We start from the raw sequence: 23,576 nt of genomic DNA on the forward strand, positions 1-23,576 counted from the left end.
TCGCCTATGTATAAAATCTCTGTATGTTAAAGTACACTTCCTTTCATTGCTGATAACCTGTATCAAATCTTGGGAGTGTTTGATGGGGGACAGTGTAGAGAGAGCTTTACTCTGTATCTAACCCCGTGCTGTCCCTGTCCTGGGAGTGTTTGATGGGGGACAGTGTAGAGGGAGCTTTACTCTGTATCTAACCCCGTGTTGTCCCTGTCATGGGAGTGTTTGATGGGGGACAGTGTAGAGGGAGCTTTCCTCTGTATCTAACCCTGTGCTGTCCCTGTCCTGGGAGTGTTTGATGGGGGACAGTGTAGAGAGAGCTTTACTCTGTATCTAACCCCGTGCTGTCCCTGTCCTGGGAGTGTTTGATGGGGGACAGTGTAGAGAGAGCTTTACTCTGTATCTAACCCCGTGCTGTCCCTGTCCTGGGAGTGTTTGATGGGGGACAGTGTAGAGAGAGAGAGAAAGTGTGCAGGAGAGACGATGTGTGTATGAGAGTGAGAGGCAATGTAAGAAACAGAGAGGGGAACGTATTTTTGAGGGAGAGGGGAGAAATTGGAAAAAGACTAGAGGGGAAAGTTTTACACAAATGGGTGTTTGTGTGTGGAATGAACTGTCAGTGATGGATATGAGTATAATTACAAAATGTAAAAGGCAGTTGGATAAGGACATGGACAGGAAAGGGCTGGAGGGAGATGGGCCAGGAGCAGGCAGCTGGGACTAATTTAGTTTGGGATTAGGGTTGGGATGAAACGGATAGCTTAGGTATACAGCACTTTAAATCCTGAATCCCAGGGAGCTTTAGAAAGGTAGCATCAGACTTTTAAGACCATGTTGAGAGCGGACTGTCAGGATTACCCGGATGATTGGGATAAAGGAATCCCATTCATATTGTTTGCCATTAGAGAGGCCCCAAATGAATCTACTCAGTTCACTCCCTTCGAGTTCATCTTTGGGCATGGAGTGAGAGGCCCTTTGAAATTAATTAAAAAGAAATTGACAGGACAAAGTAAGAGATCTCACACTTCGTTATGTATCAGAGGTGAGGGAGAGATCAACTCGAGTTAGCTAAAGAGGGCACAGTATAGAATGAAGCAGGTGGCAGGTAAAACTCTGAGACACGGACATTTTTCTGAGGGGATGACGTGTGCAAACTGCTATTGGGGATAGTAGATCCCTTCAAACCCAGGTTTAGTAGTCCCTATCAAACTGCGAAAAATTTGAGTCAGGGCTGAAAATGTGTTGCTGGAAAAGCGCAGCAGGTCAGGCAGCATCCAAAGAGCAGGACAATCAACGTCTCGGACATGAGCCCTTCCTCAGTCAATTCACCTGCTCCTTGGATGCTGCCTGACCTGCTGCGCTTTTCCAGCAACACATTTTTAGCTCTGATCTCCAGCATCTGCAGACCTCACTTTCTCCTCAAAAATTTGAGTCAGGTCAGGTATGTCACGTGAATATGTAACTCTATTATACTAGCGGGAAGGAACTGGAGAAACAGGTGTTAGTTACTGCCCCGCTGAGTGAGGAATCAAATCCAGACAATGTGGATTTTGAGGCGCCTCAAAATATGTTAAAAAGTGAAGATGTCCTTGAGGAGTGGGATTGGTTAGTTAACTATCTGTCTCAGGAGCATAGAACGCAGCTGAGAGATCCGTTACTGCGGTTTCAGGACATATGTAAGAATCCGATGGGGAGGTTTAATGCTATCGTATATGAAGTGGACGCTGGGAATGCTGTTCCAATAAAACAACACCCCTATAGGCTTAATCCTTTCAAAGCCAGACAGATCCAGATGGAGGTGGAGGCCATGCGCAACGAGGATATCATCGAACTAAGTCAGAGCGAGTGGGGTTCACCGATCGTCTTAGTTCCCAAACCAGACGGGACTCAACAATTCTGCGTGGATTATCGGAAGGTCGACACCGTTACAAAATCGGACTCCGATCCAATTCCGGGATTGGAGGACTGTCTCGAAAAAGTCGGACAAGCCAGTTACGTCACCAAGTTGGCCTTACTGCGTGGTTACAGGCAGGTACCTTTATCAGAGACGGTGAAAGAAATTTCTGCGTTTGTAACCTGAAATGGGCTACATCAGTCTATAGGTGATGCCCTTTGGAATGAAGAACGCACCCACCACATTCCAAAGACTCATGAACAGGGTTGTGGCTGGGTTAACAAACTGTGCAGTCTACTTGGACGATGAAGTGATCTTTACTAAGTCCTGGAAAGATCACATTGAGCAGAGCTCTTTGAATAACTACGAGAAGCAAAACTTGTGATAAGCAAAACTGAATTCGTGAAAGCAGAGGTGATGTTCGAGGAACGTAACATTGGTCACGAAATCTTTTCTGAACCCTTTCAAGTTTCACAACATCTTTCCGATAGGAAGGAGACCAGAATTGCACACAATATTCCAACAGTTGCCTAACCAATGTCCTCTACAGCTGCAACATGACCCCCCAAACTCCTGTACTCAATACTCTGTCCAATAAAGGAAAGCATACCAAACGCCTTCTTCACTATCCTATCTACCTGCAACTCCACTTTAAGGAGCTATAAACCTGCACTCCAAGGTCTCTTTGTTCAGCAACACTGCCATTAAGTGTATAAGTCCTGCTAAGATTTGCTTTCCTAAAATGCAGCACCTCAAATTTATCTGAATTAAACTCCATCTGCCACTTCTCAGGTCATTGGCCCATCTGGTCCAGATCCTGTTGTAATCTGAGGTAAACCTCTTCGCTGTCCACTACACCTCCAATTTTGGTGTCATCTGCAAACTTACTAACTGTACCTCTTATGCTCGCATCCAAATCATTTATGTAAATGACAAAAAGTAGAGGACCCAGCACCGATCCTTGTGGCACTCCACTGGTCACAGGCCTCCTGTCTGAAAAACAACCCTCCACCACCACCCTCTCTTCTACCTTTGAGCCAGTTCTCTATCCAAATGGCTAGTTCTCCCTGTATTCCGTGAGATCTAACCTTGCTAACCAGTCTCCCATGGGGAACCTTGTCAAACGCCTTACTGAAGTCCATATAGATCACATCTACCGCTCTGCTCTCAATCTTCTTTGTTACTTCTTCAAAAAACTCAATCAAATTTGTGAGACATGATTTCCCACGCATAAAGCCATGTTGACTATCCCGAATCAGTCCTTGCCTTTCCAAATACATGTACATCCTGTCCCTCAGGATTTCCTCCAACAACTTGCCCACCACTGAGGTCAGGCTCACCGGTCTATAGTTCCCTGGCTTGTCCTTACCACCCTCCTTAAACAGTGGCACCACGTTTGCCAACCTCCAGTCTTCCGGCATCTCACCTGTGACTATCGATGACACAAATATCTCAGCAAGAGGCCCAGCAATCACTTCTCTAGCTTCCCACAGAGTTCTCGGGTACACCTGATCAGGTCCTGGAGATTTATCCAACTTTAACTGTTTCAAGAGATCCAGCACTTCCTCCTCTGTAATCTGGACATTTTGCAAGATGTCACCATCTATTTCCCTACAGTCTATATCTTCCATATCCTTTTCCACAGTAAATACTGATGCAAAATATTAATTTAGTATCTCCCCCATTTTCTGTGGCTCCACACAAAGGCCGCCTTGCTGATCTTTGAGGGGCCCTATTCTCTCCCTAGTTACCCTTTTGTCCTTAATGTATTTGTAAAAACCCTTTGGATTCTCTTTAATTCTATTTGCCAAAGCTATCCCATGTCCCCGTTTTGCCCTCCTGATTTCCCTCTTCAGTATACTTCTACTGCCTTTATACTCTTCTAAGGATTCACTCGATCTATCCTGACTGTACGTGACATATGCTTCCTTCTTTTTCTTAACCAAACCCTCAATTTCTTTAGTCATCCAGCATTCCCTATAGCTACCAGCCTTCCCTTTCACCCTGACAGGAATATACTTTCTCTGGATTCTCATTATCTCATTTCTGAAGGCTTCCCATTTTCCAACCGTCCCTTTACCTGCGAACATCTGCCTCCAATCAGCTTTCAAATGTTCTTGCCTAATACCATCAAAATTGGCCTTTCTCCAATTTAGAACTTCAACTTTTAGATCTGATCTATCCTTTTCCATCACTATTTTAAAACTAACAGAATTATGGTCGCTGGCCCCAAAGTGCTCCCCCACTGACACCTCAGTCACCTGCCCTGCCTTATTTCCCAAGAGTAGGTCAGGTTTTGCACCTTCCCTAGTAGGTACATCCACATACTGAATCTGAAAATTGTCTTGTACACACTTAAGAAATTCCTCTCCATCTAAACCTTTAACACTATGGCAGTCCCAGTCGATGTTTGGAAAGTTAAAATCCCCTACCATAACCACACTATTATTCTTACAGATAACTGAGATCCCCTTATAAGTTTGTTTCTCAATTTCCCTCTTATTATTGAGGGGTCGATAATACAATCCCAATAAGGTGATCATCCCTTTCTTATTTCTCAGTTCCACCCAAATAACTTCCCTGGATGTATTTCCGGGAATATCCTCCCTCAGCACTGCTGTAATGCTATCCCTTATCAAAAACGCCACTCCCCCTCCTCTCTTGCCTCCCTTTCTGTCCTTCCTGTAGCATTTGTATCCTGGAACATTAAGCTGCCAGTCCTGCCCATCCCTGAGCCATGTTTCCATAATTGCTATGATATCCCAGTCCCATGTTCCCAACCTGAGTTCATCTGCCTTCCCTGTCCCTGCCTGCCCTGACTGTTTGACTCACTTCTGTTCTCAGTTATACCCATCTCAGATCGATCTCTTTCCTCACTATCTCCCTGGGTCCCACCCCCCCACCTTACTAGTTTAAATCCTCCCAAGCGGTTCTAGCAAATTTCCCTGCCAGTATATTAGTCCCCTTCCAATTTAGGTGCAATCCATCCTTCTTGTACAGGTCACTTCTACCTCAAAAGAGATTCCAATGATCCAAAAATGTGAATCCTTCTCCCATACACCAACTCCTCAGCCATGCATTCATCTGCTCTATCCTTCTATTCCTGCCCTCACTAGCTCGTAGCACTGGGAGTAATCCAGATATTACTACCCTTGAGGACCTCCTTTTTAAATTTCTGTCTAACTCTCTGTAATCTCCCTTCAGAGTCTCAACCTTTTCCCTTCTAATGTCATTGGTTCCAATGTGGACAATGACCTCCTGCTGGCCCCTCTCCCCCGTGAGAACATTCTGCACCCTCTCTGAGACACCCTTGATCCTGGCACCAGGGAAATAACACACCATTCTGCTTTTTCGCTGCTGGCTACAGAAACATCTGTCTGTACCTCTGACTACAGAATCCCCTAACAAAATTGGTCTCTGGGAAGCCGACATACCCCTCGTTGCATTAGAGCCAGTCTCAATACCAGAAGCTTGGCTGTTCGTGCTGCATTCCCCTGAGAATCCATCACCCCCTACATTTATGCTTTCCTTTATTGGTCAGAGTATTGAGTACAGGAGTTGGGAGGTCATGTTGCGGCTGTATAGGGCATTGGTTAGGCCACTGTTGGAATATTGTGTGCAATTCTGGTCGCCTTCCTATCGGAAGAATGTTGAGAAACTTGAAAGGGTTCAGAAAAGATTTACAAGGATGTTGCCAGGGTTGGAGGGTTTGAGCTATCGGGAGAGGTTGAACAAGCTGGGGCTGTTTTCCCTGGAACATCGGAGGCTGAGGGGTGACCTTATAGAGGTTTACAAAATTATGAGGGGCATGGATAGGGTAAATACACAAAGTCTTTTCCCTGGGGTCGGGGAGTCCAGAACTAGAGGGGCATAGGTTTAGGGTGAGAGGGGAAAGATATAAAAGGGAACTAAGGGGCAACTTTTTCACACAGGGTGGTACGTGTATGGAATGAGCTGCCAGAGGAAGTGGTGGAGGCTGGTACAATTGCAACATTTAAGAGGCATTTGGATGGGTATATGAATAGGAAGGGTTTGGAGGGATATGGGCCGGGTGCTGGCAGGTGGGACTAGATTGGGTTGGGATATCTGGTCAGTATGGACGGGTTGGACCGAAGGGTCTGTTTCTGTGCTGTACATCTCTATGAGTCTAAGAGCTTACGTTCGAAACATTGGCTCCGCTGCTCCTTGGTTGCTGCCTGACCAGCTGTGCTTTTCCAGCACCACACCTTTTGACTCTTAAAAAGGTTGAGTTAAGACAGAATGAGCAGATAGGAATCAAAGATGAGGGCAAGTGTTGGAATTCTGGACGACTAGAAGCAGATTGCTCATTGGTGGAGGGATGCAGACATCATTGAACTGAACGGGGGTCTGTGAGATTGTCATGGGATGAAGTGTTACATTTCCTGAGTCATTGGCTCCCTTCCTGAATACAGCCGTTTACTTTGGGATTGGTACATTCCGAATTAGACTGCGACCACGACCTCAGACCATGGTCTAATTTGTGTGGAGGAAAGAACTGGAATCAATCGAGTTAATGATCACAGAAAGCAATAAAAAGGTACGTACACATTCTGGGAACAAGAGATTATGAGGAATAATAAACCACTTATTCAAAATGGCGGGAAACTGAGGACATATCGCTGACATTGCAAAGCTATATCAGCAAGACAAACGTGTTTTAAAAGCTGCAAAAAGCTTTACCTTTTTGGGTGATGAACAATTACCTGATTAATTCTTCCAGATACATTAATGTTTCACATCAGGAATGAAAATAGAAATCAGAAGGAACATTTTAGCAAATGACACACTGATCAGTCCATGTGCTGGATGTAAGCGGAGTAGAACAGGAAAACATGTATTCCTCATTCAAGGAAGCTTCTGGAAGGACAGGTATTTGGGATGTTGGGAATGATTAGAGAGGTTGAAAACAGGTACAATGATGGTAATGGAAGGAAGGGTTCCAGTGATGGTGGACAGGCAGTTGCGTGGTTAGACCTTACGCAGGACAGTGGTTGGCAGATGCTAAAGCGAGCTGAAAAGAATGGAAGGCAGCGAGTCACCACAAACAGGCATTTTCTTCCAAATTGATGGGAGTATAGTTGTGGTGCTCTCCAGACATGGCTGTTTGACACACTCCATTTCAGTACACATTAGATGACTCAAACTTACAATGACCGGCCCAATTCCAAGGGAGGATATGGTAACTGTCTTAAGACGGGCAGAGGAAGAGGAGTCAACAGGAACTCTGATGAACAGGCATGTCAACTTGAAACATTATCCACTCCATGGATATTACTTGCCCTCGCTGTGGTCGGCAGCATTTGTTGTTTTCAGACCCAACAGAAAGTCTAGTTTGGAAAACACTTTCAGCCGAGGATTTATCCACCTCTCTCCAAACAGAGACACGCACGAGAATTCCTAAAAGCATAGAGTTCCGGTTGGAATGCCATCAACAAACACATCGACTTGGACCCCATTTACCACCCCCTGAGAAAAAGAGCAGGAAATGTCATCACCCGTAGGAAATGATGTCACTACAGGAAACGACATAACACACAGAGTTAAGTAGCAGAGATAGGTAAATAATAGGGAAACAGTGGGGGAAAACAACTCAGACTTAAGTAGCCCGTAGTGTTAGGTAAGGGGTAAATGTAGGGGTATGGGTGGGTTGCGCTTTGGCGGGTCGGTGTGGACTTGTTGGGCCGAAGGGCCTGTTTCCACACTATAAATCTAATCTAATCTAATCTAGTATAGATTTATTTCCTCATTGTTGTTGCTAATATGTATGCTAGATCAGAGATTGAATGTATTTTCTTATAAGCCATATGCTATAAAGCCAGGCCTTGAAGAAACCTAAAAGGTTTTCGTATTTCTAACAGATATTTCTATTTAAAAGATAGATTGATTGTGTTGTCAATAACAATGGAACCTGAGCATACAGAAAATAAATCTGCATTAACACCCATTAATTCAGAAACATGATCCCCTTGGCAAGTCCTGCATTGCAAGACTGTTGCTTAATAAAGTATTAGGTTTTAATGAAAAAAAAGGCATTTCTTTAAATCAGTTTTCATCAATTTATAGCCACTTTTATGTACAAATGATCATTTTTACATGTTGTTACAGTAATCAAGTACTGATTTGCTGCAATTGAAGTTGGTCTAAGAATCCAAAATCTTATCAAATGCTGATTTTTGATTCTTCAGTTAAAATCACATGAATTCTGCAATTTTCCATTTGAGCACAAACAAAATGAAGTAAATGTTATAGTCTGGACACAACCATAAAAGGTCAATAACCATCTGTTGTAGTTTTTGAAATATTGGTAGCAGGCATGTTCCGTTTCTCCTCGACCTTGGCCTGTAACAAGGTATGCTCCACAACTCCTATCCGAATATCCGTTGGAGTTACCTTGGGCTGACAAGTGGGGAATAACATTAGTGCCACACCAAGGCCAGGCAATGACCATCTCCAATAACAGACGAGCTAACTGCCTGGCATTCAAGGGAGTTACCATCTCGGAATGCCCCACTGTTAACATCCTGGGGGTTATCATTGACCAGAAACTCAACTAGACTCACCACATAAACACTGCGGCTACAAGGGCAGACCAGAGACTGGGAACACTGCAGCGAGTAACGCACCCCTGACTCCCCAAAGCCTGTCCACCATTCCTGATGAAGGGCTTTTGCCCGAAATGTCGATTCAACTGCTCCTTGGATATCGCCTGACCTGCTGTGCTTTTCCAGCACCACACTCTTGATTCTAATTTCCAGCATTTGCAGTTCTGACTTTTGCCTGTCCATCAGGAGGGGGAGGGAATACTCCCCACTTGCACCTGGATGGGGGCAGCTCCAGCAACACTCAAGTAGCTCCACACGATCCAGGGACAAAACATCCCCCGCTGGATTGGCCCCACACCCACAAACATCCCCTCCCTCCCCCCACCGACGCTCAGTAGCAGCAGTGTGTACCATCCCCTCCCTCCCCCACCGACGCTCAGTAGCAGCAGTGTGTACCATCCCCTCCCCCCCCACTCAGTAACAGCAGTGTGTACCATCCCCTCTGTAACAGCAGTGTGTACCATCCCCCCACCCCCCTCAGTAACAGCAGTGTGTACCATCCCCTCCCTCCCCCACCCCCCCTCAGTAACAGCAGTGTGTACTATCCCCTCCCTCCCCCACCCCCCCTCAGTAACAGCAGTGTGTACTATCCCCTCCCTCCCCCCCCACTGATGCTCAGTAACAGCAGTGTGTACCATCCCCTCCCCCCTCAGTAACAGCAGTGTGTACCATCCCCTCCCTCCCCCACCCCCCCTCAGTAACAGCAGTGTGTACCATCCCCTCCCTCCCCCCACTGATGCTCAGTAACAACAGAGTGTACCATCCCCTACCCCCCCTCAGTAACAGCAGTGTGTACCATCCCCTCCCTCCCCCCACCCCCCCTCAGTAACAGCAGTGTGTACCATCCCCTCAGTAACAGCAGTGTGTACCATCCCCCCCCTCAGTAACAGCAGTGTGTACCATCCCCCCCCCCCTCAGTAACAGCAGTGTGTACCAGTTACAAGACCCACTGCAGAAACTCACCAAAGACCCTCAGGCAGCACCTTCCAAACCCATGGCCACTTCCATCTGGAAGGACAAGGGGCAGCAGGTACATGGGAACACCACCCCCTGCAAGTTCCCCTCCCCTCACCCTCCCGACTTGGAAATATATCGGCCGTTCCTTCCCGGGTCAGAATCCTGGAATTCCCTTCCTCAGGGGCATTGTGGGTCTACCCACAGCACATGGACTGCAGCGGGTCAAGGAGGCAGCTCACCCCCACCTTCTCAAGGGGGACAACTAGGGACAGGAGGACGATAAGTGATGGGCCCAGCCAGGGACCCCCACAAAAGAAATAAATAAAAGAAAAAGTTAGTTTCTGAGGCAGATCAGACTCTGCAGGTGCATGTCCCTTCCCCATTGTCCAATCATCGACTCAAAGAGAATGATGGCCGTGTTAGAGATTAGTTATTGTGAGGGGACAATGAGGTAAAATAAATGAGAACTGAGCTAGCTCTTTCCCAAATTGAGGGTGAGGTCTTTCAGTGAAGTTGTTAAGGCAAAGAGGTTAATTAGCAGTATTTATAAACTGAGGGAGGACTGGGCCTGGGGGTTGGAGAGTTGAGTGATCACTTACTTATTTGGCTGATGGGGGCTTGTTAATTAAGTAAGTGGGCTCAATGAGTGACCTTCACTTGGGTGTAACAGGGCCTTTGTAGGGGGACAGAAGAAAAATAATGGAAGTGATGAGTAGGTTTGGTCATGCCTCTGACTAGGCAAATGTTTTAGGTTGACTTCTTGCAGTTGGGGGAAGTTGAATTGTTTTAGAATGAAGGTAGAGTAGACTAAAATGCAAGTTAGTGTGAAAGATTAAAAGACAGCAGGTGTGTTTTTGTTGGTGTAGGGTTGGCTGGTTAGGGTTAGCTTTTGGGGTTGAGAGAGGGGATAGGTTAGATATCTGGAGGGGTTATGAATAGTGATATGATGTTTAGCTGTTTGACTGATCTTTGAAAGTAACATTGGAATTAGTAATGAGAAACTAGATGAGGTGGATGCTAGTCTGAAATTGTTGAGCCTGGGTGCAGATATCTGCTTTTGAGATGTGTAGCATTTTTCAAGCTTATGTTGAGTACATTGGAATGAAGGTGGATGGGTTGGAGTGGGAGTAAGGTGGGGATGTAAATTGGCAGGTAGTTGCTGTATGGTCTCAAATTAACCTTTTCCCACTTTGTTCTTAGTCTTTCACCCCTGCTTTGAATGTTGTGTTTTGGGGTTGAGATGCAAACACTTGGAACAAGGCTCACTTTTCATTTGCTGAAAATGTGTTGTTGGAAAAGCGCAGCAGGTCAGGCAGCATCCAAGGAGCAGGAGAATTGGCATTTTGGGCATGAGTCCTTCAGGAAGGCTTTATTTTGCAAATAAAGTGTTTCAACAACAGTGCCATGTTCTTCTATCCATCCCCTCCCCTTTTGGAATCAGGTTTGCTCGTTTCCCATGAGCTGAGAAACCTGTACAAACGATCCCTGACTGCAAGGGGAATAAAAAACATCATGTGTTTAACTTGGAGTGTTACCTTTTTTGAGCTGAAAGGGTTGATTTGAGGTAATGTTTTATCGATTGTGTATGTGAAATTGTACTTTGGGGATGCTGGTGTTGGACTGGAGTGTATAAAGTTTAAAATTCTCTCAACACCAGGTTAGAGTCCAACCGGTTTTATTGGAAGCACTAGCTTTGAGTGACGCTCCTTCAGGTGGTTGTGGAGAATAAGACTGAGGCAGACTTGCAAACACAGACTTGTAGGCTTTTTTGCTACAAATTCTTGCTGCTCCTTCATCAGGTGGTTGTGGAGTGTAAGAATTTATAGCAAAAGTTTACAAGTCTGTGTTTGCAAGTTTGTCTCAGTTTTATTCTCCACAACCACCTGATGAAGGAGCAGCACTCTGAAAGCTAGTGCTTTCAAATAAACCTGTTGGACTATAACCTGGTGATGTGATTTTTCTCTTTTAAATTACTTTCTAAAACTGTGCACCAGCCAAGATTACCAATGAAGGTACTAACTTGATCGTTCCCTTGCCTGAAGCTAAACCACCTGGCAAAGGGCTTTTGCCTGAAATGTTTTTGGCTCTTGCTCCTCTGCTGTGTTTTTCCAGCACCACAGTCTGGTCCCTGAACTTAAACCAACACCAGTCGTGTCTCAGCTGAATGGTGACACCTTGTGGCTGTCTGGTAGACATTAAAACCTCTCCTTTCCTGTGCCGGAGACTGACTGACTGTGGATAGCAATTTAGATTTTTAAATTGGATAAAGAGTAATTTTAGGTTTTAGCTTTGGGTTGGTGTAAGGTTTGTAATGGAGCTACCTAAGGGTGTGACTTTTGTGCTTCACCTTTTCTACGTATTAGTGATCCAGTAATACAGGGCAACTTTTTTTTCTCTCAGAGGGTGGTACGTGTGGAATGAGCTGCCAGAGGAAGTGGTGGAGGCTGGTACAACTACAGCATTTAAAAGGCGTCTGGATGGGTATATGAATAGGAAGGGTTTGGAGGGATATGGGCCGGGTGCTGGCAGGTGGGACTAGATTGGGTTGGGATATCTGGGTCAGGTTGGACTGAAGGGTCTGGTTCTGTGCTGTACATCTGACTATAAGTACGCCAGGGCACCATTCCAAATCCTGTAAATGATACGAAATTTGAGCATAGTGTAGAATTTCAAGATAGCTTGCCACCCATCCATCCACCAACAATCCTCCTGTAGACGAGCGAGAGGGGGGACTGGTGATATTGGATGTCTGCAATTAATTTCCAGCCTATTATTTTGAGCAGATTTTTTTCATCTGAACTGAGACGATAGTGCTGCTTCAGTGGATGTGTATCCAATTAAATGTGGATAGATTAATCCAGCTCTGTCCAATTAACTTGATTTGAGATTCTATTGATCCATCTGACTAATAATTGCTTATTAATTTGAGTAACTGAGTTGTAATGTTAACACCAATTTATCAATCAGAAGTTGAAATTTGCTATAAATTAACTTTTTTACAAGTTTATTTTAACCAAAAGAAAAATTGCCATTGGTTGGTTATGCTGTAAGTTTTTAAAACATATGGGGCTTAATATCTCTCCCCAGGGTGGGGCAATGTTTAGAACATGAGGGGCATCAATATGAAACAGTTGCTCTGAAACCTGAAGGGAAATTCAGGAGAAACCTCTTTTTGTTGGGGGGGCCGGTGGGGGGAGGAAAAGAGAATTATGGTGCTTGCTTCCTTGTTGGGGGAGGGGGAAGGAGGAAGAGATTAGGGGAGAGTGAATGTGAGGTTTGCTCACTTGGGTGGGGTGGGAGATGGAGATATGTCAGATTTGCTTCCCCTAGGGGTGGAGAGAGGAAATGTGGGACTTCCTCACTTGGGGGGAGGATGGACAGAAGGTGTAGAGAATAAGATTTACTTCCCCAAGAGTGGAGGGAGAATGGAAGAAGGTGGAATATTACCCTTCTCCCCACCCCAACCTCCCCCCAAGAGGGTTGATGTGAACTATATCTCAGGGGTGAGCTGGAAAAACACATGGGCATCGATATTTGTATTTGTGAAACTTTACTCTAGAAACTTTCTGTTACTCCTTTCAGATTATAGCGGGGGGGGAATTTCTTTCCTTTATAGTTGCTGCTCTCTTGCCTTGGACTGTTATCTCTTCTGGTCCTTAACTCCTTTGCTAATATTTTGTCTGTTTCCTCTAACACACGTACTCACCCATTTTAACCACCTCCATTCTGATTGGTCAATGCCAACATCTTGGCATTTAATCTCTGAAATCCTACCAATGATCAGAGGATTTAAGGCTTCAAGATCAGACACAAGGCCTGGCTTTAGGGGCAGATGTGGAAGCAGCGACTAGGAATAATTTCCAGGAAATTGGCTGGACCCTTGAGGGAAATACAGCTGTGGGACTATGGTGGGAAGGTGGGACTGACTGGATTACTCGACTGAGACCTGACATAGGTTTGATGGGGCTGAATGACCACCCCCCCCCCCCCCCGGTGCCACTGAATGGTGATCCTTGGGGTGACTGCCTCATGGTGCCAGGGACCCAGGTTCAATTCCAACCTTGGGTGACTGTGCAAGCTCCACACAGACATTGTCCCTGCGTCTGTGTGGGTTTCCTCCCACAATCCAAAGATGTGCAGGTTAGGGTGGATTGGCCATGCTAAATTGTCCCATAGTGCCCAGGGATGTGCAGGTTAGGGTGGATTGGCCATGCTAAATTGTCCCATAGTGTCCAGGGATGTGTAGGTTAGGGTGGATTAGTCAGGGTAAATGTGGTGGGGGAGTGGGTCTGGGTGGGTTACTCATCAGAGGGTCAGGTATGGATGTGTTGGACAAAATGGCCTGAATACACACTGTAGGAATTCTGTCTAATATAATTTTTAACATTTTTAGGAGTGCATTTTCTCAGTGAATACAAGTACAGGTTTTTTTATGATGGGACTGTAGTAAGTGGGCCTGTAATGTTGGTGATTGGTAAGTGTTACACAATGCTATTTGACTTTCTATTTCTTGCCCAAACCAGGAGGCCAATAGGTCGATGGCCATTGTAATGAATTCCCACAGAGCGAACTGCTGTAAAGATTCACTTGCTGAGGTCAGGTGTTGAGGTGCCACCAGAGACGTTAACAAACTAACACTGGTTTATACTCAGTCTGGTGTATCTGCAGCAGAAATCCAGAAGATTTGTTGAGCGGTTTGTCCACTCTCTACCTGAAAACCTAGAGCTGGGGATCCTAACATGTGGGGGATAATTGCACTGTGGGTTTTTGGAGACTAGGCTCCTTACGCATAGATCAGTAAAATTACCAGAGTGTTTAGCAATGTGAATTGAATTAGAACATAGAACAGTACAGTGCAGCACAGACCCTTCAGCCCTTGATGGTGTGCCAGCCTTTTATCCTACTAAGATTAAACTAACCTACATACCCTATATTGTACCATTATACATGTGCCTAAAATGAGTTGCTTCACTGTCCTGGTGTGTCTGACTACTCCCATTGCTGGCAATGCATTCCATGCACACCATGCTGTAAAGAATCCATCTTCCCTAAACCTTCCTACAATCACCTTAAAATGATGCCCCCTTGTGGTAGCCATTCCCACCCTGGGGGAAAAGTCTGTCTACCCACTCTACCTCTGCCCATCATCTTGTACACCTCTTTCAAATCACTCCTGCTCTCTCTTCACTCCAGTGAGAAAAGTCCTAGCTCCCTTGACCTTTCTTCATAAGATGTGCCCTCCAGTCCAGGCAGCATCCTGGTAAATCTCCTCTGTACCCTCTCTAATGCTTCCATAGGCCTCCTATAATGGGGTGACTGGAACTGAACACAATACCTCAAGTGTAGTCTAACCAGGGCTCAGAGTTCAGCATAACCTCATGGCTCTTAAACTCTATGTCCAGCACTCTCAGCAAGTGCTCCCTAAACAACCTCCACACTTCTGTTGTGCATTTTCCTGTGAACATCTCTTCCCAGTTTATGCTCCCCTGTTCCTGCTGAATAGCGTTGTAATACTCCTTCCCCCAATTAAGTACACTCTCATACCATCTGCTCCTATCCCTCTCCATGACTAATAGCAAAAGTCAGGGAGTTGTGATCACGAGCATTGAAATGCTCTGACACTTGGTCTGGTTCATTGCCAAATCCAATATGGCCTCCCCTTTAGTCAGTTTCTCTACCTCCTTGAGTCTGGAATGATTCCTGGACAAACCTATCTAAAACTACTCCATTCAAACCATTTGAACTAATGAGGATCCAATCAATATTAGGGAAGTTAGTCACCCATGACGACGACGCGATTACTTCTGCACCTTTCCAAAATTTGCACCCCAATTTGTCCCTGTTATAATTGGGGGAGGGGTCTGTTGAAAACTCCCAATAAAGCGACTGCTCCTTTCCTGTTTGGCTTCCACCCATACTGACTCTGTAGACAAACCCTTCTCAACCTCCCTTTCTGCAGCTGTGATACTAATCCTGAATGGTAGTGCCACAGTTTCACCTCTTTTAATTCCCCCTCCTATATATTCCTTTTTGAACCATCTAAGCCCTGGAACATCCACCAACCATTCCTGCCCCTGTGATATCCAAGTCTCTGTAATGGCTACAACATCATAGCTCCAAGTACTGATCCATGCTCTAAGATCATCACCCTCATTCCTGACACTACTTGTGTTTAAAATAGACAAACTTCAACCCATCACCTGACTGTAACCTTGCCCTATCAACTGTCCATCCCTCATCACAGTCTCTCTGCATTCTGTGTCTGGCTGTTCACTAGCTACCCCATTCTCTGATCCATAGCTCCGGTTCCCATCCCCCTGCCAACCTAGTTTTAAACCCTCCCAGAAAGCTCTAGCAAACCTCCTGACCAGGATCTGGGTGCCCCTTCCTTTCAGGTGCGACTCATCCTCCATGTTCAGGTCTCATCTTCCCTCAAAGGTATCCCAATGATCCACGTATCTGAAGTCCTCCCTCCTACACCAGCGCTGTAACCACATGTCCAGCTGCACTCGCTCTCTGTTCCTAGCAATCCTGAGATTACTACTCTGCTCATCCTGCCTTTTTTAAATTGGATTAGTGTGGAAACAGGCCCTTCGGCCCAACACTGACCCTCCGAAGCGCAACCCACCCATTCCCCCACATTTACCCCTTTTCCTAACACTATGGGCAGTTTAGTAAGGCCAAGTCACCTGACCTGCACATTTTTGGATTGTGGGAGGAAACTGGAGAACATGCAAACTCCACACAGTCAGTCGCCTGAGGCGGGAATTGAACCCAGGTCTCTGGCACTGTGAGGCAGCAGTGCTAACCACTGTGCCACCGTCCCACCCACTAGGTTAGTTTCCAACCTAACTCCCTCTATTCTCTTCAGGTCCTCCTCCCTTTTCTGAGCTGGGGTTGGTTTGCCAGCTGGATTTCAGATGGGTAATTTGACCCACCAAGTGCCTTTGACACTTTGACTAAAGAAAGTGGTTACTAGTGAGGGGAGATGTTGGCTGTTGGTTTGTTTGGTTTGAGGGGATAAGGGGATTAGCTCGCAAGGCCTCCATTTGTAGCCCATCCCTAACTGCCCTCGAATGAGAGGGGCTTGAGGGGTATTTTAAGAATCTAACATTGCTGTGGATCTGGAGTCCCATGTAGACCTGGGTGGGGGGAGCAGATTCCCTTCCCTAAGAAGAACGAGTGAACAAGTTGGGTGTTTGACAACTGATGATGGCTTCATCACTTTTGTCCCCTAATGTCTGTTATTGGGTGGTTCAGTGACTAGCTCTGCTGCCTCATGGTGCCAGGGACTTGGGTTCAATTCCAGCCTCTGGTGACAGTGTGCAAACTCCACACAGATATTCTCCCAGTGGCTGCACAGGCCCCTCCAGCTGCTCCAGTTTCCTCCCACAATCCAAAGATGTGCAGGTTAGGGTGGATTGGCCATGCTAAATTACCCATAGTGCCCAGGGATGTGCAGGTTAGGGTGGATTGGCCATGCTAAATTGTCCCATAGTGCCCAGGGATGTGCAGGTTAGGGTGGATTGGCCATGCTAAATTGTCCCATAGTGTCCCAGGGATGTGCAGGTTAGGGTGGATTGGCCATGCTAAATTGTCCCATAGTGTCCCAGGGATGTGCAGGTTAGGTGCATTAGTAAAGGGTAAATGAGGAGTAATAGGGTGCTGGAATGGGCCTGGGTGGGTTACTCTTTGGAAGGTCGGTGTGGACTTGTTGAGCTGAATGACATGTTTCCACACTTGAGGGATACTATGATTCTAATCCGACTTCAGGCTCTACAAACTAGCCCTGAGAGATTGGAACCCATCGTTCCAGAGGATTAATGTGGATTCTCTGTCCAGTGACATTCCCACTATGACATTCTCTCCTCTGCTTTTTCCCAACATTCTCCAGGCTGAGGGCTCTGGGACAGTTTTGTGTTCTTTCACACTGTGTAGCTTTTTAACTATGTCGCATTTTTCTTTCTTTTTTTTTCAGTTGGCGAGTATGGACTTGGAAGTTGAGGGGATTCTGGAGAGACTTTGGGATGCCATGGAACGCGGTGGGATATCGGAAATGGCGCCTCTAGTGGAGGCGGAGAGGAAGAGGGTGGAGTGCGTGACGGTCCATGTGGCGGTCACTGGGACCTCCCGAGCGGGGAAGTCCACCTTCATCCGCTCTGCCATGGGCTTTCAAGATGGCGAAGAGGGTGCCCCCACCACCGACCTGAGCCAGCAGCTGGTGAAGCCGGCACCGTATCAGAGGCCAGGATCCCCCGGCTGTACGTTCTGGGAGCTGCCTAACGTCGAAGGGACCGGCTTCTCGCCGGGGGACTACTTGCGGGCGGCGGAGGTGGACCGCTACACTGGCTTCTACGTCCTCTCATCGGGCCGCTTCACCTGGCAGGCGGCAGCCCTCGCCGATGAGCTGAGGCGGCTGGGCAAGCCCTTCTACTTCATCCTCACCAAGATCGACGCGGACGCGCGCGGTCACAAGGACGCGGAGTTTGCCCGCGAGGCCCTGCGCGTCGTTGCCGCCAATCGCTTTGCCCACTTGGATGTGGGCTACGCTATTGGCCGCTTCTACTGCGTCTCCTGCCTCGAGAGTGACCGGTTCGACTTCCCAGCCTGCATCCGGGCCCTGCAAAAGGACGCCATGCCTGCTCTTCAGAGGCACGCCCTCCTGCTGTCCCTGCCCCATCTCGCTGACAAGACCGAACTGAAGAACTCGCTGAAGGCGTTGATCCCACTGTCGGCCGTCTACAGTTGCGTCATCGACCCCCTCCCGGTCGAGCAGCTGCCTTACCAGGCAAACGTCCGCTTCCTGTGCGACGAAATCCGGCTGTACCGCCTCCTGTTGGGCCTTGACTACCAGGCCCTGAGCAAGAGGGCCAGGCTGATCGGGCAGCCCGCCTTTGTCCTCTCGGACGAGATCCAGACCCGCATGGCCAGGGAGCTGACCGAGAAGGCCGTGGCGGAGGAGCTGCTGAGGTGGACGGAGAAGAATGTCCTGGTGTCCCCCAACAATGTGAAGTGGATCCCCCTCCTGGAGAGCCTGCCTGGGGGGAAGCTCTCTGGCGCCTCCACCATCAGGCTGCTGGACGCCATGTTGGAGCAGTTCATGGACGATGTCTACCGGGTTCAGAGAAAAGTGGCCAATGTGCTAAGGGGTGACTGACCTCGCTGGAGGTTCAACGGCATACCGACTAATGGGGAAACTCCCCACTGCAATATCAGTCCATTTTGTGTCCTGTCTCGCAGTTTCGTACTCCCCATGTGGTTTGTGCCCCTCCCTAATCTATTCTATCAAAGCAGAGGGATTTCCCACATAACCAAATGCTTTATTTCCTCTCTGATAACGCTTCAACTTACTTCAACAGGAGGCCGTTTTCTGTTGAGGTGACTTAATGAGATTGGTGACTTCCATTTGGTATCCAAGGTAACCGAACATGAAGGCCTCACTTTTGGGAGGCATTCCTTCCACTGAATTGGGTTACGTGCTGGTAACTGCCCAACCACCTCAGTTCACTTCAACCCTTCATTTAGTCAACCCCACACTTTGAATAAGCCTCAACTATTTGCAGAATGCGGTTCGCACCACTTGTACACTTTTTTTTAATCCCCATCTCGGAGTTTTGATGGAATAGTGGGGACTTTTTTTTTCTAACCCCTCCCTGATCTGTTTTAAAGTAATAATATCCATTTTCAGGTACATGTTGTGACAGTATTTACCATCAGTAAATGGAAGCTCTCCAGGGTATCTACCATCAGGCTGCTGGACACCATTTTGGAAGAGTTCATACGATGTCTACTGGTTTCAGAGGAAAGTGAACAGTAGATGGAACCCCCATTGTGTGTGAATTGATCTGAGATGGTTAACTTTTTTATTTTTGTGAAGGTGAATAATATGAATGTAAACAAATTTCTCAATTTAATCGACATTGTGTCTGGGGGATGAAACATTACCAAACTGTGTTCTCAGGGGATTTGAAATTTTTTAATATCTGAAACACATTGACACTTGTTGAGCCCAATTTATTTGGAGAGAAGGACAGATTTTTCTGTGAAAGGAAATCCTTTGGTTACAGACCTCCCTAGAGGAGGTGGTATTGCAAACACACCACTATGGGAGAAGAGAAAATATGATACACCTGCAGCAGGAAACTGAATTGAAGACGGAAATGTCTACAGGAGACCAAATAAAAACGATCATGATGTAGGAGCTCAAGATTTGATGAAGGACGCAAATGGTTTGGTTTTCTCAAACTGATTATAGCAGAGAGTCTCATTTTTGCCTTTCCTAAGTATTCACGTGAAAGGAATATAAAACTGTCAGAATTCATATGTAACTGGCAGCTTTATTAATATTGATTTGTATCTTGATCTTAATTGAATTATGAAGTGTGCACATGGACTATCCACTGACTTCTTAGTAATGTCACTGAATAACTTAAATCATGCCACCGAAACCTTTTTTTAAGAATAACTTCAACATTTTACTAACTGTCGGGTGTGTCTCACATGCACCATTCTTTCAGTTCCGGTCCTATTCTAGAATTTTCTGTGTAAAGTTTCCACTAATAGTCCTAGGGCCAACAATTGGAGCAAATGTTTTTCCTGTGTGTGAGGGATTACTTTAATAAAATTTGAGTAACTTTATTTTTTTTTCTGCATATTCTAGAGTTGGCTGGCTCTTTGTTTGCTTCCCCACCCCCCAACCCCAATTAGCTGTAATTCCTGTTTTGTACTGTAAATAGCCCTAGCTATAGGTTGTTTCTCTAACCCTGGATAACTTCAAACACACGTTCAAAACAGTCAGCACTGAAGGTGGCCTTTCCACGGAGATCTATCTCGAACCTGAATGGCCATCCACGTGGTTTTCAAGAATACAGTCGAGGTTCCTGTCTCTGATTTTCTTTTTTCAGGCAGAGTCTGTTTAAAACCTGCATTGCCCTCTGGGTGAGAGTTTAACCTCTCTGTTCCTATTAATCCTTTTACCAAATAAGAAGTAAATCTGTTTTCTCCCCCACCCCTGGATTTGTTCCTTTTTCCAAGTGAAGTGCTCTCTGGGACGCTGTGTGTGGCTGCAAACGATTCATTTTTAGGTGGCTCTTGGTGCATTTCTGCTGGCTGTGAAGGGTCAGTGAGACTTAGCTGCCATGTGTGAAGCTGCTAGTTGATGTTGGGTGGTTTTTTATTTGATGTTGGCATCTGTTGCCAAGCTGCCACAGAAATTGGCTGTTGTGGTGGCATATGCCAGTCCATAGAGGTCATGACTCTTCTCTTTTTGGCTAGTGGTTCCCTGATTGGTCCTTTGTTATGAAGTTGAAGGTGTGTACTATACATTCTTCTTTTCTCTCTAAAGAGTGAACGCTGAACTGAACTGAGATTACAAGTACATGTGAATATGACTAGATGACTGTGTCTCAGTAGTGGAAAACTTGAAAATATACTTTTTTTTGTGAAATGGATACCTGAATTTTGGTTCCTGTTTTTGACAACAGAAGATGAGGTGTCCTTCCTTCTGCCTTGAGCCCCTCCAACCACATGGCATCAATGTTTTAGATTTTTTTTCACCAATTTCTCCTCCTTTTTTTCTCTCTTTTCCACCCTCCCTGCCACTTTATCCCAGATCTGAACCTCCAACTCAGCACCACCCTCTTGAACAGTCCTCCCTGTACATTTTCCTTCTCGCCCTCCACTCTGATCACCATCACCACCCCGCCCCCACAACACACACACACCTTCATCTACCTATTGTGTTCCCAGCCCCCAACCCTCTCCCATTTATCTCTCAGTCCCTTTGCAACTACCCCTCCCATTCCTGATGAGAGCTCATGCTCAAAATGTCGACTCTTCTGCTCTTTGGATGCTGCCTGACCTGCTGTTTTTCAGCACAACCCTTTTTTTTTGGACTCTGATCTGCAGTGCTCCCTTTCTCCTAGTTTAAATTATGCCCCAGGATACAAAAACACAAACCCAATTTGATGTTGGCAAAACAAAAAAGTCAATGAGACAATCCTCCTGGGGAGGGGGAGAACGGGTATAAGAATATAGACACTTTGACCCAAGAGCAACTGCTGGAGAGCTAATTACCCATGTAACATCTTACTCTTAAAACTCGAAAGTCCTCTCTATTAAAGGCATCTTTTTCATGTGAAACATACCCTCAGTAAAAAGAAAGACGACCCAGGGAGATCAGCAGCCAGAAGAATGAAGATACAAGAAGATAGTGACTGTGTGGTTTTGAAATTAAGTTAATGTAATTTTTAGTAAGTGGAACAGTATATTCAAAGTTTGAGAAGATTTGTAGCTTGGGTGCTTGTTGTTGTGGTTCTGTTCACCGAGCTGGGAATTTGTGTTGCAGATGTTTCGTCCTCTGACTGGGTGACATCCTCAGTGCTTGGGAGCCTCCTGTGAAGCGCTTCTGTGATCTTTCCTCTGCCATTTGTAGTGGAGTGAATTCTCCTAGATGTCACCTAGACAGGGGACGAAACGTCTGCAACACAAATTCCCAGCTCGGCAAACAACCACAACAAGGAACAGTATATTGCCATAGAACTGGAGGCATATAGTAAGCAGTTAAGAGAAAATGAGGCTTAGAGTTGTGAATAGTTGTTTTATGTTTAGAATTTTAAAAAATTACTTTTAGTTTTTAACTAGGTGAATTTGGAAGTTTTTTTCTCATTCTGAGACGAGCATTTTCTGGATGTAATTAACAGGGATTCACCCCAGCATAAGATTGTTTTGGGGTGTCCATGTAACCCTGAAGTTTTTTTTTCCCCCAGCATGCTGGCCATCTGTCTCCACCTACCTCCCCAGTACAGAAGATCTTTGGGCAACTTTGCAATGCTCTTGGAAACTCTCTCTTTTTTGAGTTGACTGTATAAGGTGAAATGAGTCTTATTCGCTCTATATATTGGCCCCTCCATCACTTTTTTTATATAGACTTTGCTGAATTGTGCACTAGCATCCTGTGGTCTAAGAAAAAAATGGATGTTGGTTCATCTGTCTGTGTGTGTGTGTGTTGTCTTTAATTCAGTCATGGGACACTAGGATGACTTGTGGGCTAGCCCTTGAACCTTGCTAGGCCTTTTAGGAGGACAATTTTGAGTCAACTATATTGCTGTTGATCTGGAGTCTCATGTATGCCAGAACAGGTGAGGATGGCAGATTTCCTTCCCTGATGGACATTAGTGAACCTGGTAGAGGTTTTTTCCAACACTCTCTATTCGTGGTCATATTCTTGATGTCCTTTATCAAAGAATCTGAAATTGAGCTCAAATTTCACCATGTGCCATGGCAGGATTTGGACCTAGGTCCACAGGACATTAATCCAGAAATTCAGCTAATATTCTTTTTCTTGTCATGTGCAATCCAGTATAGGAGTACAGTGAAAAGTTTACAATGGTACCATCTTAGGTACAAAGTAATACCACTTTACTGTCATCTCATTTAGCATTTTGAAGGGCCTAATTTTAAAGGCTAAAGTCTAGAACCTGTCATTTGGAGGGAGGCTTGGAAGTTGAAGATACCTGTCCCTGACTCTTTTTTTTATCTGCCACCATCTCTGACACCCAACCACGTCAGCGCAAAGTGTTCTATCTGTTTAATTTACTTAAACAAGGTATGTCCACCAGCAATGACATCTCTCTCAACTCAACACAAGTGAGCAGAGAGAGACCCTAACGTAACTCAACTGCTTCCAGGGCATGTTGCTTATGCTGCTGACCTCTGAAGCAATTTTGGGGTGTAACCTTTTGCAGAGGTCAAACATTCTCCACCAGCCCACGTTGAGTCACTGGCTTGTGGTACTGATAAAAGGAACCAGTTTATTCAGGAGATAGGGTTTGGATATAGAGAAATGAATGGGGGGGTGAGAATGTACAGACCAGTGGAGGGACTATTCAATCTGTCCCTTAAAACACCATCTAACTCCAATGCTGGATGCATTGGACCTAGTCGCTATCTCTGAATCCATTAAACCTGTAAAAGTGAGCTTTTTTTTTTAAAATGTTGATCAGAAACATTTTTCTCCAAGTAGAGTTTTGTAATTCCCTCTGAATTTTTATTAGAGAGAGCTTGCAGAACTCTAAATCGGTTGAGGTCAGCAGTACAAGCAACATGTC

The 23,576-nt window shown here is 45.8% G+C and overlaps 1 protein-coding gene across 1 annotated transcript; it reads left to right on the forward strand.

Annotated features, from left to right (window-relative positions):
- Nucleotides 1-1,786: 1,786 nt before the first annotated feature.
- Nucleotides 1,787-18,625, forward strand: LOC132833919 (interferon-inducible GTPase 5-like). The gene is made up of 2 exons (XM_060852580.1): nt 1,787-2,026; nt 17,447-18,625. The coding sequence occupies exons 1-2, from the start codon at nt 1,787-1,789 to the stop codon at nt 18,623-18,625; spliced, it is 1,419 nt and encodes a 472-aa protein (XP_060708563.1).
- Nucleotides 18,626-23,576: the final 4,951 nt, after the last annotated feature.

Source organism: Hemiscyllium ocellatum, chromosome 38 (assembly GCF_020745735.1).
Source record: "Hemiscyllium ocellatum isolate sHemOce1 chromosome 38, sHemOce1.pat.X.cur, whole genome shotgun sequence".
NCBI classification, from domain to species: Eukaryota; Metazoa; Chordata; class Chondrichthyes; order Orectolobiformes; family Hemiscylliidae; genus Hemiscyllium; species Hemiscyllium ocellatum.

Coding starts and splice junctions, on each gene's coding strand:
- LOC132833919 (XM_060852580.1), top strand. CDS start 1,787: ATGGAGGTGGAGGCCATGCGCAACGAGGATATCATCGAACTAAGTCAG. Junction 2,027..17,446: donor TACTGCGTGGTTACAGGCAG/GTACCTTTATCA, acceptor TTTTTTTTTCAG/TTGGCGAGTATGGACTTGGA.